At 39.5% G+C, this 19,032-nt stretch overlaps 1 protein-coding gene across 16 annotated transcripts in view; it reads left to right on the top strand.

The window, feature by feature from the left end:
• The window catches only part of mycbp2 (MYC binding protein 2), a 291,326-nt gene that overhangs the window by 74,279 nt on the left and 198,015 nt on the right, over positions 1-19,032 (top strand). For all 16 annotated transcript variants that reach the window (XM_069890301.1, XM_069890291.1, XM_069890299.1 and 13 more), the window contains 6 exons: positions 3,529-3,733; positions 4,311-4,464; positions 13,987-14,159; positions 17,163-17,288; positions 17,383-17,510; positions 17,894-17,985. In XM_069890301.1, coding sequence (XP_069746402.1) covers positions 3,529-3,733; positions 4,311-4,464; positions 13,987-14,159; positions 17,163-17,288; positions 17,383-17,510; positions 17,894-17,985 — 878 coding nt within the window. The remainder of the gene's footprint in view (positions 1-3,528; positions 3,734-4,310; positions 4,465-13,986; positions 14,160-17,162; positions 17,289-17,382; positions 17,511-17,893; positions 17,986-19,032) is intronic.

Genomic DNA, 19,032 nt, shown 5'->3' with positions numbered 1-19,032 from the left:
CCAAGTCCCTGTGCACCTCCAAAGTTTGAATTTACTCCCCATGCAAATAATAGTCAACCTTTTATTCCTTTCACTAAAGTGCTTGACCATATACTTTCCAACATTGCATTTTATTCGCCACTTCTTTTCCCAGTCTCCAAATCTATACACATCTTTTTTTCCTCATCACTACCTCCCCCTCCACCTATCTTTATTTCATCTGCAAACTTTGCCACAAAGCAATTTATTTTGCAATCCAAATCATTAACATACAATGTCAAAAGAAGTAGCTTCGACACCGACTCCTGCAGAACATCATTGGTACCAACCAGAATAGGATTGCTTTATTCGCACTGTTTCCTGCCCATCAGCCAATACTCTCCCCATGTAAGTATTTTTCCTGTAATTCGATGGACTCTTATTTAATTAGCCTCTTGTGTGGTGCCTTGTCAGAGGCTTTTTGAAAGTCCAAATATACAACATCCACCGCATCTTCTTTGTTTTGCCTGTTTGTAGCTTCCTCAAAAAATTGTAGTAGGTTTGTCAGGCAAGGTTTTCCCTGAAGGAAACTCTGCTGTTTTTGGCCTATTTTGTCATCCTTGATAATCGACTCCCAACAACTTTCTAACCACTCAATGAATGGCAAACAAGTCTATAATTTCAAATGCCTTCACCATCTCCTATCAGAACCTGAGGGTGGATTCCAGCTTGTCTGGGAGACTTGTCTACTCTTAGACCAGTCAGCTTCCCATGCACCTTCTCTCTGATAATCGTGACTGCACTTGCCCCTCTTCCCTGACATCCCTGAAATTCAGGTACACTGCTATTGTCTTGGTGAAGACTGATGCAAAATACTTTTTCAATTCCTCTGCCTTCTCCTCCTCTCCCACTATAATTTCTCCAGCGTCATTTTTTATCAATCCTATTATCGTTGCCTTATTTTTGCTCTTAACATACTTTTTTAAAAAAAAGCTTTTAATATCCTTTTTGATATTATTTGCTACCTTTTCAAAGTTTGTCTTTCCTTCCTAATGACCTCCTTAATTGCCACCTGTAAATTTTTAAAAGCTTCCAAATCATCTATCTTCCCACTTATTTTTGCTTTCTTGTATACACTTTTGCTGTTACTCTGGGCTTTGACTTCTCTTGTCAGTCATAGTTGTGTTATTTTTTCATTAAACATTTTTTCTTATTTTGAACTATGCCTGTCCTGCACCTTCCTTATTTTTTTCAGAAATCTAGCCAGTACTGCTCTACCGTCCTCCATCCTTGTGTGCCTTCCTAATCAACTTTGGTCAATTCCTCTCTCGTACCTCTGTTGTTCCCTTTATTCCACTGGTATACTGACACATCGGAGTTTAGTTTCTCCCTCTCAAACTGCTGGGCGAATTTTATCATATTATGATCACTGCTTCCGAAAGGTTCCCTTACCTTCACCTACCTTATCAACTTTGGTTCATTACACGATACCCAATCTAGAATTGCCATTTCCCTGGTCAGCTCATCCACAAGCTGTACTAAGAAGCCATCCTGAAAAAATTCTATGCTTTCCTTCTCTTGGGATCCACCAGCAAACTGCTTTTTTCCCATTAACCTGCACATTCAAATTCCCCATACTATTTTAAGATTACCCTTTTTGCATGCCTTTATCTGTCACATCCTGGCTATTGTTCAGAGTCCTGTGTACAATTCCAGCAAGGTTTTTTACTCTTTCAGTTTCTTAATTCTACCCACAGGGATTCTGTATCTTCTGTCCAAAGCTTTAATTCCAACAGGATCACCCCACTCTCTACTTCCTGTCCTTCCTATGTACTTGGGTATCCAATGATATTTAGTTCCCAGCTGTGATCTTCTTTCACCCATGATTCAGTGATAGCCATGATGTCATTCCTGTCAACTTCCGGCTCCGCTATAAGATCAATGACCTTTAAAATACTGCAGACATTTAAATAAAAGAGCTTCAGTGCAGTATTCATCTCCTTTTTCAATAATATTTCCAAAATACACTGTTACTTATTCTTTTCGTATAGGTCACACCTGGCAGAGATCCCAATAATCCATAAATCTGATACCCTGCCCCTTGCACCAACTCTTTAGCCCATATTTATCTGCCATAACTATTTCTGTCCTCACTGGCACATGACACAGGCAACAATCCAAGTCTAGCCTTTTCATTTCCTTTAATTTAATTAATTCCCTATATTCCCTCTTCATCCTTTTTTCTTGTATATGTCATTGGTACCAACGTAGGCCAGGGCATCTGCCTGTTCACCCTCCCTCTTGAGAATGCTGTGGACTCTTATCAGAAATGTCCCTGACCCTGGCACCCACGAGGCAATATATCATCCAGGAGTCTCAAACATCCACATAACCTCCCAGACCACTGCGACTTGTCCTTCTTTTCCCCCCCTCCCCCTCACCCACCCCCCCAACCCCAACAGTATCAGAATACTTATTGATGATGTGAGCAGCCACAGGCGTGCTCTGAGCTGACTGCCTATTCTTCTTCTCTCTACTAATAGTCACCCAGTTACCTGCTTCTTGGCTCTATAGTGTGACTGTCTCATTAAAACTTCTGTCTTATCACCCCTCTGCCACCTGAATGATCCAGACTTCATCCAGCTCCATTTCCCTAACATGGTCTGAAAGGAGCTTCAGCTGGATGTACATCTTGCAGGTGTAGTCATCAGGGACACCTGCTGTCCCCAATTTCTCACATCCTGCAATTGGAGTATTCTACTGCCTTAGCTGCCATCTGCACTACCTACTCTGGGTTATTATGAAAAGACTTTACCTGCCTTTACCTGTAGCATGTCATCAGCATCTACTCACTGAACCTTCTTGATCCACCCCTCTCACTCTCCACTCCTACACTGAAATGTGCATTTGTAACTTTTGGATTCTTTGTAGTAATACACTGTCCTTCAAGCACAACACATCGAGATACAACAAATAAACCAGTTGTCCCTGATCTAAATCTTAGGGAACAACACTGTGTACCTCGCTCCTGTCCAAAGAGTATACTTTCCAACCTCCTTTTCAAAAGGCGTGGCTTCCTTTTTATCCCCTGGTTTTCATACTTGCCACCTAACCGAATTATATTTCCAATTTTGTTTGATGATTTTTCTGACCAAAGCTAGTGTTACTCGTTGATCTACGTGACCTCATGTTTTCCCAGACTCCTGAATTTAAAGTTCTTATCCAGATGATTAAATTCTCCATTGGCTCGTATCTCTTCTAGTCTTCAGTCTGAATCATCCCTCCATGTATCAGATTTCATCCTCTGAATAATCACTCTCCCTTCTTTCATTAACAATTGTACACATAAACTATATCTTTAATTACATTTAATTAGTGTAGTTAAACCTTGAACAAGGAGCTGGGTTTTTACATTGTCCTTTGTTGTCTCTTGTGCTTGTCTATATTTTGAAAACATAGTCTCTATTAAGTGTGTGTAAATCCACCATCGGCCAAATTAGGCAAATCATGTTGATTTCGTATCAGTGGAAATTAAAATGAGATATCTTAATGATGTCCTTTCCCTTTTAGAAAGGACAACTTGGTCGACCAATTTTGGATATGCCTTTCTGGAACACAAAGCCATCTCCTATGCCAAATATAGGATCAAAATTTGGTAGAAAGGCAACCTGGATAGGTGCAAGTGGAGACCAAACCTTTCTGCGCATCGACGAAGCACTTATCAACACTCATGTTTTATCAACTTCAGAAATCTTTGCCAGCAGAAGCATAATTGGTAAGTCGATGACTTTATGTAGTGGATTTTTTTAAACTTAAAGGATCGTTGTTCATTTAAATTGTGCTTTCAGAATCCAGACTTTGAACCATAGAACTTTATCAACTTGCAACTTGAATAGTAAACCACAAAGCGAGGTGATCTATTTTAAATAAAATTAGATAACCTTTCATGGTGCAATGCCAAATAAGTTACTCTGTGCATTTACTAATGCAAATTAGGAACTAATTGCTGCACCTAATTTAGGAAGAGAAAGGAAATGGAGGAAACTCTGATTTTCAGATTCATTAGTGCGATATGGAGGGTGGAAAAGGGTTGCACCCTAGAAAACCATCTATGTTGCAATTTTCCTTACATAAAAATGTGTCATCTCATCTATTAAGAAATGAGGGTTGAAAAAATGTTGTTTTTTTATATACTTTTGTTTCCCCACATAAATTTTGAAGAGTGAATTCCATATTGAAGATTTTTTGGTAGAAATTTATTAATTCAGGAAGGATGAATTTCCATTCCGCAAACTGCTGTGATTTTTGAAGTGATATAATGCTAGTGTGAATTACTGTTTTTGTTCAAAAAGGTTTGGTACCTGCGTCCCTAACTGAGCCACCACCCTTTAAATCCCTGCTAATCAATAAGATGGACGGAAGCTGTAGGACATTTAATGATTCTGAGCAGGAAGACTTGCGAGGATTTGGAGTGTGCTTGGATCCTGTGTATGATGTAATTTGGAGGTAATGTCCCAATATATCTGTACCAAACAACTTTTGAGGATAGAGATGTAGAGTCTCTTTCCATGTGATGAATTTTACATTATCACATGAAATATACTTTGTTAATTTAGATTTGAAAAATATGAGTAAAGAATCTAATTTGGTTTTTGGTTTAATAATGTAGAATACTTCATGACATATACTTATTGAAACGCTGTTCAATTTATTGAGCCATGTCCTTTCATATTTTTTACATTATTTAATTACTGCTTTTCCCAATTTGCAATCATCAGAAAATTGGGATCAATGAAGTACTTTTGCAGAAAAGTAATTGTTGAAAGGTAGGAATCTTGGTAACCAACTCAGATGTCAAAAAATAATGTCAAAAACAGTTGAGGATTCAATGTCTAGAAAAGCAGAACCATGCAAATTTTGAAAATTATGCCTTTATTTTTATGGATTATTGTTTACCTGTAAGGACAGACAGGTATTAATTTAAGACTGGATTTCTAGTCACAGGGTAGATTTTTATGCTCAAGTCTTTGGAATGGGAGTTTGCAGCTTTACCTAACAGTGTCAACATATTAGATGCTGCTGGCAATTAAAGGTTCTCAGCATATACAGATACCGTCAGGAATAAAAAGTGAATATATTAAATTTGTTCACTTTTGTCACTTTCTGTTGAGTATAGTACTTGGGTGGCACAGTGGAGCAGCCAGCAGTTATTCTTTAATAATTTAATAACAGTAGCCAAAAGGAATCATAAAATTAAGCAGTCTTATTTACTGCTGGCCAAACCTTTTGACTCTGTTAGCCCACGCTAATTATATTTTTAATATTTATGCGGGATTGGGGTTTGACATCTTTTGTTCATCTTGCCTCAGATTTATACACTAATTCATATTTGTATTGAAATTGGAAATAATTAGACTGCACCCATTTCTATTATGACAGGAGTCAAGTAAGGCAATCCACTTTCCCCTGTTTTATTTAATATAGTTCTGCATGTTTATGATGTTCCTTAGATGGGGATGGATATGGTTTCGGATCAGGTACAGACAATGTTTATTGTTTTACCTTTGCTGACAATTTGGTCCTTGTGCATAATTCTCATGGGTGTATTGAAGAACCTTAAAGGTCCCGGAAAAATGTTACCAGAGAAAAAAACTTCAAGGACCTGCAAAAAAAGTTTAAAAAATGTTTTACTTAGACATTCAGTTTATTAATAGATAGGTACCTGATTTTATTTGCCACGGTGAATTTGAAAAATACCAGAGTGCCAGGATTGACCCATGGACAGGTTAACCAACTGATTTGTCAATTAATTGCCTCTAGTTTATAGGAATCTTGGAGAAGTTGATGAGAAGGAATGAAGAATTTTTTAATGTAGATTTACTGTAAATGGGTAGCTGATGGTTGGTGTGGGCTGAAGGGCCTAGGTACTTCTCCGACTCTCAATGAAAATGACAGTGACTCGCTTTTAAGGTAAATCAAGGACTTGGACATTTATTGTGCTTACTGAAATTAGTTTGTTAACACAAGAACATGTTAGAAAATTATATTTGTGGTTTGTGGCAAAGAGTCAAATGAGTTTATTTGCAAGGCTATACATACCTATTGGAATGAATGGAGTAAGTCAACAGTTATAATTTTTCAAGCTTCAAGAGTGGCCCTGTGTTTTCATTTTCCCAGTATGAGGTTAAGACCTTCAGTGTCCGCATGCACAACTGAATTGATTTGTTCAAATCTTTAATGAATACATTCTATGCATTAGGTGTTCTAATTCAACATGGCTTTCTCTATCTCTAGAGAATGTGGTTAAAGAGGAGTAGATGACATTCCAATTGCTAATTGGATTGACATCCAACATTTTAAACCAATTCCAAGTCGACATCACACAACATGATTTCACTGCTTTGCGAGAGTTTATGCTAATTGTAGTTTTTTGCATGGCTGAAGAAGTTCCTACTGCATTAAAGATGAATTTCAAACTTCTCTGCATTCCATGGTAAAATAGTTAAATATTACTTGCATTTACAAATAGACAATAGTTATTTAGTGGGAGCTCTTTCTGTTCAAAAGGACAATGTTTAGGAACTTTGCATGAATAAAATGTACAGTATTTAGAACTGAACCTTTTTAAGATTAACCACAAGAGTGGGCAATGATTTATCATCTTTAGATATTAAATTTATTTTCAGATTTCAGATTCATTGTCAGAGTACATACGTGACAACACATACAACCCTAAGATTCCTTTTTTCCTGCAGGCGCGGCAGAATTACCACTAATTGGTAGTGCAAAAATAAACTAAAAATACACTGCGTAAACATGTAAATAAATAAAAGAGATAATGAATGTGAACAAACTATCCAATGCAGAGAGAACAAAAGAAAATTAATAAAGTGGACAAGTAAGAGTGAGTTTGTTGTTGAGGAGTCTGATGGTGGAGGGGGAGCAGCTGTTCCTGAACCTGGTGGTGTGAGTATAGGTGACATCTATAGCTCTTTCCTGATGGCAGTAGTGAGAACAGTGTTCCCTGTAGATGTACTCAGTAGTGGAGAGGCTTTTCCTGTGATGTCCTGGGCTGTGTCCATTACCTTTTGGAGGGCTTTACGCTCAGGGTATCCAGACTGTGATGCAGCCGGTCAACACACTTTCCACCACACCTCTAGGAATTTGCCAGGGTTCTGGCATCATAGCAAACTTCCAGAGGAAGTAGAGGCGCTGACATGCTTTCTTCAAGATGCTATTGGTGTGTGGGGTCCAGCAAAGATCCTTCAAGATGGTGACTCTCAAGAACTTAAATTTGCTCACCCTCTCCACCTCTGATCCCTGAATGATCACTGGATTGTAAACCTCTGGCTTTCCTGTCCTTAAGTCAACAATCATCTCCTTAGTTTTGGTGAAGTTGAGTGCAAGGTGGTTGTTGGTGCACCATTTGGTCAAGTTTTCATTCTCCCTCCTGTATGTTGATTCACCCCCTTCCTTTAAACAACCCACTACCGTGGTATTGTTGGCAAATTTGTAGAAGGTGTAATTGTACCGAGCTACACAGTCATAGGTGTAAAGTGAGTAGAGCAGGGGGCCAAGAACACAGTTCTGTTGTGCTCCAGTAGTGATGGAGATTGTGGAGGAGAAGTTCTTACCAATCTTCATGATTGTGGTCTGGAAGTGAGGCCTTGAGACAGAATCAGAATTTACTTTCATTCAACGAATCCTGAAATTAGTTGTTTTGCAGCAGCAGTAAAAGATGCAAAATTACTATAAATTACATTTAAAAAAAATCAATAAATTAGTGCAAAGGAAGAGAAAGTGATGTCATGTCCATTCAAAATCTTATGGCAGAGGGGAAGAAGTGTTTTTTGTACTGTAGAGGGCTTTACTTCAGGCCCCTGTACCTCTCTCCTGATGGTAGCATTGAGAAGTGGGCATGACCTGGGTGGTGAGGGTCCTTGAGGATAGAGGCTACTTTCTTGAGACGCCAGCTCTTGTGAATGTCCTTAATGGAGTGAAGACTCCTGTCCATGATGATGATGCTGGGTGAGTTCACATCTCACCTGTGCTTTGGCCCCTCTATACCAGACAGAGATGCAATTAGTCAGAATGCTCTCCATGGTACACCTGTAGACATTTGCAAGAGTCTTTGGTGACATAGCAAATCTCCTCAAACTCCTCACAAAGTATTAACGCTGGTGAGCCTTCAACATGTGCCTGGAGGTTGGGGAAGCCCTAAATGAATACTTTGCTTCAGTATTCACAAAAGAAAAGGACCTTGATCAGGGTGGTTGAAATAGAACAAGCTTGAGAGCTGGACAGTATTGAGATTAAGGAAGAGGAGGTGTTAGATCTTTTTAAAAACATTAAGATTGTTAAGTCCCCAGGGCCAGTGCAATATACCCCAGGTTGCTCTGGTAAGTGAGGGGAGATATAGTGGGTGCAGTAGCTATGACCGTTGAGTCCTTTTTGGCTGCAGGGATGATTGGAGAATGGCAATGTAGTCCCTTTGTTTAAAAAAAAGGTAATAGTGAGGAGAATCCTGGGAACAAATAAAATTGATGAGGTTGAGGTGATAGGTGTGGTCTACATGGATTTTAGCAAGGCATTTGATAAGGTCCCCCACGAGAGACACATCCAGAAAGTCATGAGGAATGGAACTTTAGGTCTGTGCATTAAAGAATTGGTTTACAGGTAGAAAGCAGAGTAGCAGTGAAAGGAAAGTTTTCTTCCTGGAGATCAGTAACTAGTGGAGTGCAGCAGGGATCTGTTCTGGGATCCCTGTTCTTTGTGATTTTTATTAATGAGCTGGATGAAGAGGCAAAAGGATGGGTCAATAAGTTTTGAGATGACACGAAGGTTGGAGGAGCTATGGATGGTGCTGAAGCCTTGTCTTGAGCTACCCCTCTTTTTATTTGTTACTGCCCCTTATCTTTATTACTCCTCCCACCATTCACCATTCACCATTATGTTCCACCCTTAACTTGTCCTCTGCTTACTTTTTAAATGCACTCACATCAAACTGGTTCCCAACACTCACAGTTCTCCCGAGTCCCTCACTCCTCCTCTTCCAGCAGCGGTCCCGAAATAACTATGACCCGAGCCTTTCAGCCCATCTTGACCATGCTGATGAAGGTGTGGACCCAAGCTAGTCTCATTTTGAAAGTGTGCTGACCGGCTGCATCACGGTCTGGTATGGGGACACCAATACCACTGAGCGTAAAGCTCTACAAAAAGTAGTTGAACACAGCCCAAGATGTCACAGGCAGAACCCTCTCCACCATTGAGAACATCTAAAGCAGGGGTCTCAAACTCAATTTACCCGGGGGCCGCTGGAGGTAGAGTCTGAGTCCACAAGAAAAGCTCTTACAAAAACATTCCAATGTTATCAAATGTCTTAATTTTTATTTTTTAACACCAAATAAGATGAAAAAATAAATAAATTAACAATTCATAAGAAAAAAAATAAAATCAATCAGTAATAAATAAATAGAATGAAAATAATAATAATACTGAAAATAATAATAATACAGCAGATATAGAAGACTGAAGAAACTACATATAATTGCTGACTGGAGAAATGTAATTATTATTATTCAAATTCAAATGTCTGTATTAACAGTTCTTTAACCTTTAACTTTCTGAACATGAATGGAACATTGAACATAAACTGTTATGAACATGTCTTCTGCCTACTTTTTACTGCTAGAGATCTGGCAGCGCTTCCTCTCGCATAGCCGAGCCACATTTGGCTTAAAGGAGGAGGCAGTTGAGACCCTCAGTAGGGCTTGAAGATGCTCGTCAGTAAGTCTGGACCTGTACTTGGACTTATTGAAGTTCAAGGTGGAGAAGAGTTTTTCGCACAAGTATGTGCTCCCAAAAAGACACATGGTCCGCTTGAACATTCGGGAAAGCTCAGGGAAACTGGGGGGCAATTCTCTCAAAAATTGCCCAAGCTTGTCTGCTTTTCCACTCACCTCCCTGAACTTGGCTTTGAGTTCAGAGTTGCACTGCAGGTCAATGAACTCCATTTGAAGCACAGGAGGGGCATCTTGCACATCAAAGGAGAAGGGGTCCGCAAAAATTTGAAATGTGGCTCTGTGCATCTTGAAGTCTGCAAATCTGTGATCAAAATCCTCCTGGAGCTTCAAAATGACATCCACATACTTCTCATCACTGAATGGTGTGCCTGAATCCATGAGTGCCTTGCATGCTGGGAAGTGGCAAAGGTTTGTCTGAGAAAGCTGGGCTTTCCATAACATAAGTTTCGCAGAGAATGCTCTCACGTTGTCATAGGCAGCACTGACAAGTTGCCCCTGGCCTTGTAACTTCTTGTTCAGTACATTAAGCTCATGTGTAATATCAACAAGAAAAGCTAAGTCCATGAGCCATTTGGGATCACTTAGCACGGGAACAGCAACCCCATCTTTCTCCATGAAGGCTTTCACTTCTGCTCTCAACTCAAAAAACCTCTTCAATATGTTTCCCCTCCTGAGCCAACGTACCTCGGTGAAGTAGAGCACATCCCATAATCTGACTCCATTTCCTCTAAAAAAGCACCTTCTGTGCTTTAAGCTCCTGGATCTGATTTGGTTGATGCATTTCACAACGACAGACATCACATTGTCAAACTTCAGGCATTTGCTGCAAAGAGCCTGCTGATGGATAATGCACACTCTCCTCTTCCAGTTTTTTTTTAACAAGTGCCACCAGTCCATTTTTCCTGCCTGTCATTGATGGCGCTCCATCGGTTGTTATTCCAACAAACCTCTTCCATGGCAAACCGGCATTCTCAATGGCATCACACAGCTGGTAAGATATCCCCTGAATGGTGGTCTGGCCATGCATTGGAATTACTGTGAGCAACTCCTCTGTGACTTCAAAATTGTCATCAACACCATGAACATAGATTGCGAGCTGGGCAGTGTCGGTGATGTCTGTGGTCTCATCAAGAGCGACTGAGTATACACTGAAACATTTTGGTTGAAGTTTCAGTGTTTAGCCAGTGCGTCTTTTCCGCTTCTTTTTCTGTCCCGCTGAGCAACAACTTCCAGGTTCAGACTGGACGCCGAAGCGCGTGAAGCAGGAGCGGCCGCGGAAATTGCGCATGTGCCGCGTGCATATAATGACAAATAGAAAATGCACACAAATATATTTATATTCGCAATAAGCCCAGCCGATGTGTTGCCCCCGAGAGCAATATACCCCACCGTGATTGGTAGGTTCGTTCAGCTCCGCACACAACACTGAAAAGTGCCAATCGTATCAAACACACAAGCCGCACTAACATTAAACTTTCATATTAAGGCGGGGCCACAAACTATCGTCCCGAGGGCCGTAAGCTTGAGACTCCTGATTTAAAGGGAACGCTACTGTCACAGAGCAGCAGCAATCATGGGGCGCCACGGTTGGCATAGTGGTTAGTGCAATGCCTTTATAGCGATTGGGTTTGAATCCTGCACTATCTGTAAGGAGTTTGCACATTCTCCCTGTGTCTGCATGGGTTTTCCCGGTGTGCTCCAGTTTCCTTCAACGATTCAAAATATACCTGGGATGTAGGTTACTTAGGTGTAAATTGAGCGCATGGACTCATGGGCCAAAATGGCCTGTACCGTGCTGGACATGTTTAAATTTTAAAATTTAAATTTAAAATTTAAAGATCCACACTACCCAGCACACGCTTTGTTCTCACTGCTACCTTCAATTAAGAGGTATTGGTGTGAATCTTTTGGTTCAGGAACAGCTGCTGCCCCTCCACCATCAGACTCCTCAACGACGAGCTCAATCAGGGACTCTTACTTTTGCACTGTATTGATTTTTTTCAAATTCTCTCGGTATTGCACAGTTTGTTTACATTTCTTTATCTGTTTACATATGTATGTTGTAAACAGTTTTTTTTTCTTTCATTACCATTAAATGCCTCACCTGTAGGGAAAATAATCTCAGGGTTGTATGGACTCTGACAATAAGCCTGAAATGTGAATTTGCCTGGATTTACTCATCTCCATCTAAACCTTTCTCTTCCATATACCTATCTAAATGTTTTTTTTTTAAATGTTCCAATTGTGCCCACTTCTATAATTTCCTTTGGCCATATTTGAATGCTTTTCCTTTTGGAATTGAGGTGAACAAGGATTCTGCAGATACAATACACAACAATGTTGGAGGAGCTCAGCAGTTCATACAGAAGCATGAAAAGCAATAAGCAGTTGGCGTTTCGAGCCACAGCCCTCAAGGTTGCCAGAATTTGACCATTGTGCTCTTTAGTTGCATGGATCTTTTTCTCACAGGAGACTACAGAGTTGAATTATTTCCTAAAATATTTTTGGCAATGATTTTATGGGAAACATTTTCACTAACTCATCATTCTTCAATCAAGGGGAAAGGAACAGCTTTGCAGGCACCTGAAAGTAGAGGAACAGCAGTAAATATTTGGATGAAAGAGCAGGTGGAAATGGAGAGAGTGTTGCAGGCTCAAAAACCTGCTGAGAAAACAGTGGGGGTGGGAGTTCTTAAGCACTGTCACAAATATCTGTGGAGTGAACAGCTATGGCCCCATCCCACTGAGAGTCAAGAAAAGAGAGAACTCAGCAGCATAGCTAGTCGATGAGTGCTGGACGGAACACTTTGAAGACCCTCATATCTGTTGTGAGCACCCTTCGATCCATTTGGTGTTGCTGCCCCTCTTGACGTTGACAAGAAATCAAAGGTAATTTTCAAACTAAGGAATTAATAATTCTTCGAGAGTAGATCCATTGAAGTTCTAAAACTTGGTAGTGAAGCGCTTCCACTACAAATTCTTCATCTCATTTGTTCACATCCAGGACATCTCTGAGGCATTGTGATTGTGAACCTCTTCAAAAACTAAAACAAGTCTGACTGTGGTAACTACAGTTTATTCTGCCTCTTGTTGACTGCAGGGAAAGTTATTGGTAAGGCCTTGATCTGCCTTTGTACGGTGACTACAGCTGATCGTAAAGTGGAGCTTGGGTACTGCCATTGCAAAAACGTGCTGGACATTTATTTCAATGCACAACTGTCAAGTGGGGCGGGGGGGGGGGGGGAGGAACAGAGAGAGCAACACCAATCACTATGCATGGCTTTTGACTCTTGTCAGTTGGGAAGGACTGTGCCAAACCATCCTCAAATTCAACTGCCCTTAGCATCATCATCATTTTATTTTAAACTGTGACCCTAACATAGAGATGTACATCAAAGCCTATCTCAGTGAGGGCCAGTGTTAAAGATGTATTATCACCCCAACAATTTTCTCAACCTTTTTAGCTGCATTAATTGGTAGGCCTCACTGCCAACAAATTGACCGATCACAAGAGTAGAATTCATCATCAGGACTTGTGGAAAACTCTACACCCTTTGGCAGCTACCCTCAAAGTCATCTGAACCTCAGTAATCAAGCTGCAGTCTGCATACAGTGCTTTGTTTTGAGTATGCTCAGAGGTTGCATTCTAAGCCATCACTGAAACAGATGAGAAGATGGACTGTGCACTTTGGCAGAGGATTTTTATGCTCTGTAGACAATGTGATCTGCAAAATGACCTTGACCAAACTGCCTTCAAACAAAAAGGTTTCCTGCAAGATTCTGGAAAATTTGAATCATTGAACCATTCTGATCTCCATAAAAGATTCCCTCTTGGGTGTGAAGGACACAAATCCATGCATCAAGGGAGTACAGAAGCTCTGTGTAAATGGCAGAGGGACTGCCCACATCACAAGATGCCTTTCAATCTGCCCATCAGATATATCCCACCATATCTTTTGAAGAACCTGCCATTTTCATATTGCTTTCATTAGTTAGAATGGCAGCCATATAATCAGCATGGAATCAAATTATCCATGATCCCAAAGGACAGGTGAGAAGAGTTTAGGCTTGAGAGTTGAATCACCCACTATTTCTGAGTGTGACATTATTTCTGGTGTATCATCTTTTTTTTATAAAACTTAGACATGAATTTGGGTCATACTGATATGCAAAAACTTAAAAATCCAGCGGAAGTAAAATTAACAGACTATTCTCTTTTTCTCAAGGTTCATACCAGGTAGAAAAGAAGTTTGGTGTTACAATGCAGTTACAGCAGATGCTAGACTTCCTGCTGGATCAGATATGCACAGCAGATGTAGTATACTGAGTCCTGAACTTGCATTGCCAACTGGATGTAAGGCAAATACCACCAGATCTCATGGGGCTTTGCACATCCTAGGTATGAATAATAATATGTACAGTAACCCAGAACCCTGCAGCAATGCATAATATTTATAGTATTGCAAAGTTGTATCTAAAGACTGCTCCAATGAGGTTTTTGCATTTTGTTACGTACTGGACACTTGAGTGAACATTTTGAATAGAATTGGTCAACAATATAACATTCCAACCGCTTTCATTTGATCCATGTGATGATTTGTCAGTTCAACTTGTAACAACAATTTTAGAAAAGTATGGTTTTAAATAGTATTTGTGTGGACTTCATGTAAATTTTTTTTGGTTAAACCTAATTTTCTCCCTGGCCCTTCTGACAACAATCATTAACACTTATAGTGCCATCCATAATGTTGGGTACAGATGCTATTTTCCTTTATTTGCCCCCGTGCTTCACAGTTTTACATTTATAATTAAAAAAAACACTTGTAATTGAAGTGCACGTTGCAGATTTTATTCAAGGTTATTTGTGTTCATTTTAGTTTGAGCATGTAGAAATTACAGCACTTTTTGTATATTTCCCCCTCATTTCAAGGCATCATAATGTTTGGGAGATTGGGCTTCTCAGGTATTTGTGATTACTCCGGTATGTTTAATTGTTTCATTGGTGCAGGTAGAAGAGAACAAGGCTTACTTCAAAGCTTTTGATCACCTATGGAGTCTGTAGTTACCATTTTTCAATATGAGGACCAGAATTGTGCCAGTGAAAGTCAAAGAAGCCATTATGAAGCTGAAACACAAGAATCAAACCTTAGGATGACCAAAATCAACAGTTTGGAACATCATTGAGTGGAAAGAGTGTACTGGTGAGCTCAGTAATCACAAAGGGACAGGTATTCCAAGGAAGAACTGCACTGAAGATGACAGAAGAATTCTCATTTTAATGAAGAAAATCCCTAAAGTATGTCCAAGAGATCAGAAAGACTCTTCACAAGGCAGCTCTGGATATGTCATGAACAGAAATAGGCTACAGTGCAAGATTGCCAATCTACCGAAAGGATGGCCAGTTTACAGTTTGCCATGAAGTATTTAAGAGAGCCTGCAGAATTCTGGAAAAGGGAATTGTGGACAGATGAGACCAGGATTAACCTGCATCGGAGTGATGGCAAGAAAAAAGTGGGGAGACGTAAAGAACTGCCCAAGATTCAAAGCAAACTACCTTTGCCATGGTTAACATTTTGCATGTAGCCTCTATTTCTGTTCATGAAGTCTCTGTGGACTGTAGTCATTGACATATCCACACCTGCCTCCTGAAGAGTGTTTCTGATATGTCAGGAATACATTTGGGGATTTTTCTTCACTATGATGAGAATTCTTCTGTCCTCAGCAGTGGCAATCTTCCTTGGAATACCTGTCCCTTTGTGATTACTGAGCTCACCAGTACACTCTTTCCACTCAGTGATGTTCCAAACTGTTGATTTTAGTCATCCTAAGGCTTGGGCGATGTCTTACTGTTTTATCCTTGACTTTCACTGGCACAATTCTGGTCCTCATTTAGAAAAATGACAACTACAGACTCCAAAGGTGATCAAAAGCTTTGAAGTAAGCCTTGTTCTCTTAGACTTGCACCAATGAAGCAAGTAAACATATCTGAGTAATCCCAAACACCCGTGAAGCCTAATGTTCCAAACATTATGATGCTCTGAAATGAGGGGACTATGTCCAAAAAGTGTTCAAACCAATATGTATAGAAATAACCTTGAATAAAATCTGAAATGTGCACTTTAATTACATGTGAATTAGTTGATTATAAATGTCAAACCGTGGAGCACAGGGGCAAATAAAGGAAAAAAATGTCTTTGTCGCAAAGATTATGGAGGGCACTGTAGAGACCAGTTGTATTCCCATCTTGACCAAATGCCAATCCTGCTCATCTTTTTTTCAAATTCCCCCATCCATGTTGTCATTTGCAATAAAAGGATTGGCATCTTCTAATTTCACCTTTCATTTTCAAAATCAGTTCCGCATTGTTACAAAACCTGACTACAAATGTTACTTAAAATGCAGTCAAAATTTCAAACTTTAATTTGAAACCATTCTCTTAGGTTTCTGTCCATACTGAGCTTCTCTAAAGACCTAATTTGGCAGATCATTCAGTATTATTTGATCTGAGCTTCATACCCCATATTGGGTTTATTTGTCAAGGATACTGGATCAATGCTTCAGATCATTTCTGACTGAATTTGATTCTAGATGATTACCTAGGTTTCAACTATAATGCATCTTGCATCTTAATGACTGATGTACAGCAATGAGGTCTAATTTATTCGGAACTTCATAGTCATGCAATCAGGAATATCTGTTGTTTTCAGTTTACCCAGTAAAAGTGTTACCCAGTAAAAGCAATATCAGGATCTTGAAATTGTCGTTTTCAAATTCTTTATTATCTGGTTCCTTGAATGACCATGTCTTCAAAACCACGTTATGCTTAGCTACTGCTGGTAATGCCAAGGTTAGAGTAGCAGTTAGGGTGACACTATTATAATGACAGTGGTCCAGATTCAAATCTGGCACTTTCAGCAAGGAGTTTGTATGTTCTCTCTTTGTCTGCGTGGGTTCTCCCCAGTTGCTCCAGTTTCCATCCACCCTCCAAAATGTACAGGGTTGTTGGGAGTAATTGGGCGGCACAGGTTTAAATAGCCAGAATATTCTTCTACTGTGTTGTGAATAAATAAATAAGTGAAATTTTGCCCTTTTCTAATTGCATTCGAATTTGGGAAGGCAGATTGCTTTGGATCTGGAGTGGTGCATAGGTTATACTAGAGAAGGGTGGCAGATTCCATTCCCTGAAAGGCATTAGAGAACCATTCGGCTTTGGTGAAGGACTGCAACTTGTGATTGTTGGAGATGAGAGTCATTTGAATGTATGTACTTTATGATGCATGGTTTGGGTAGAGGAAGTGAAAATATGCATGGTTAATTATATATCCTTGGTCCAATGAAGCAGAGACTGCATGTGCAAAGTATTTCAGTTTTGCTGACTAATTCTCTTCTAATATGAAAACAGGTTGTTTAGACACATTGGCTGCTATGCAGGACATGAAAATGGGAGTTACTAATACAGAAGAGGAAATTCAAGCAGTTACTAAAGTTTATTCCAAGGAAGATTATAGTGTGGTTAACAGATTTGAAAGTAGGTTTACATCTATAATAAATTAAAGAGTTTTTGCTCCAGAGGAGGAGAGGATTTTGGATTCACTACATTTGTACTTGTAATTGATGTTTAGGTCATGGAGGTGGCTGGGGCTATTCTGCTCATTCCGTGGAAGCCGTTCGCTTTACTGCAGACACAGACATACTACTTGGAGGTCTTGGGTTGTTTGGTGGGAGAGGTGAATACACAGCAAAAATCAAGGTGAGCCGCAAGTGATAGTTCGCATCTCTCATCACCAAATTAAATGCAATTCAAGTGCGTCTTCTATGTCAGGAGCAAGCAGACTGCATTCCAGCTCAAAGGATCTTAATAATAATTTGCAGGCAAAACTGATTATACTAAGATACTATTTTATCCAATGACACAAAGTGAACTTTCTGATATCTCAAGGCAGATTGAACATTACTAGGCGAGCTAAAGAAGTGCAAGGAAATTAGGCCTGATTAAATGTGTCATTTGGGGGATATATGGAAAAGCAGAACTAATAATATAGTACTGGTTTGGAAAACTTGAGGATAATATAACAGTTTAATCAGAATGTATAAAATATGGTTTGATATTTTAAAAACCCTTTTTTAAATTAGCTTTTTGAGCTGGGTCCTGATGGAGGAGATCACGAAACGGATGGTGACCTGCTGGCAGAAACTGATGTCCTGGCTTATGACTGTGCTGCAAGGTACATGCTTGACTTGTCTCTCGAGTTGTATTTTCATCAAACTGACTTGACTCATAGCTTCTTTCATCCCAATAGTTTGACAGAATATTGAACTAGAATTGGTTTGTGCACTTATGACAAAACTGAATTGATAACATTGGGTCATAGGTGCCAAGTCATGGCAGGATACACACTTTCACACTTATTACAATTGCTTTTAATGGCTGCAGTGACATCCAAATCACTAAGAAATAATAAGACATTGTTCTCGCATTCTAATATTTACTCTCTCTTCTATAATTTACAGTAATTTACCTCAGCTGTCTGTAATTCTATCATGAATTTCTGTACTTTATAAGTGGTATCCTACTTCATACACAAAATTGTGTGTATCTGTCCAGCTCCATTAGTTATACCAAGTTATTTGTTCCACCTAGTTGCATTATAACAAAGTTCTCACAGAGAAAATGCCTTCCAACTTCCACATTCCACAGAACTCTTTCTCTTATTGAGTGAAGTCTATAATCTTGGATACCTCTCTGTATCCAGTTATCAATCCACACAATTGACAGAGGTTACTAAACATAGTTTGTTTTATTTGACTGCTTCAAATCTTCTTCCAACCTTTACTTCAAATTGATATCGTCTAAATTATTTTGTATTTCTCTTTCTCAAATTTCAGTTGATTGAGAATATTGGCATGTTGGGCTTGAGACGTGAGCTCAAGTTTTTCTAAAATTTCTCAATGCTCGACAGTTAATAAAAAGCTTTATGCAACTTTTTTTGGATTTCTTCTAATATCAGGTTACTGTATATCCTTTTTCAGGCCATTAATGGAGTTTACGAGGGGAATATATAGTGGCCCGTTAACCAATTTAACCACACTTGGAATGTGGGAAGAGAGCCATACAATTAGAGGGAGAAGATGCAAATGCCACACAAAATCAGAAGTCAGGATTGAATCTGAATCTGAGACAGAAGTGATCACAACTGCACCACCATGTCACCCTTCTTAAATTTCCTCTTAGCAGTAGTTCTTTTATACGTTTCTCTACAAAGATACCAAAA

Source organism: Narcine bancroftii, chromosome 7 (assembly GCF_036971445.1).
Source record: "Narcine bancroftii isolate sNarBan1 chromosome 7, sNarBan1.hap1, whole genome shotgun sequence".
NCBI classification, from domain to species: Eukaryota; Metazoa; Chordata; class Chondrichthyes; order Torpediniformes; family Narcinidae; genus Narcine; species Narcine bancroftii.
The sequence above is the reverse complement of the archived record's forward strand: the minus strand, read 5'-3'. Positions and strand labels throughout refer to the sequence as shown.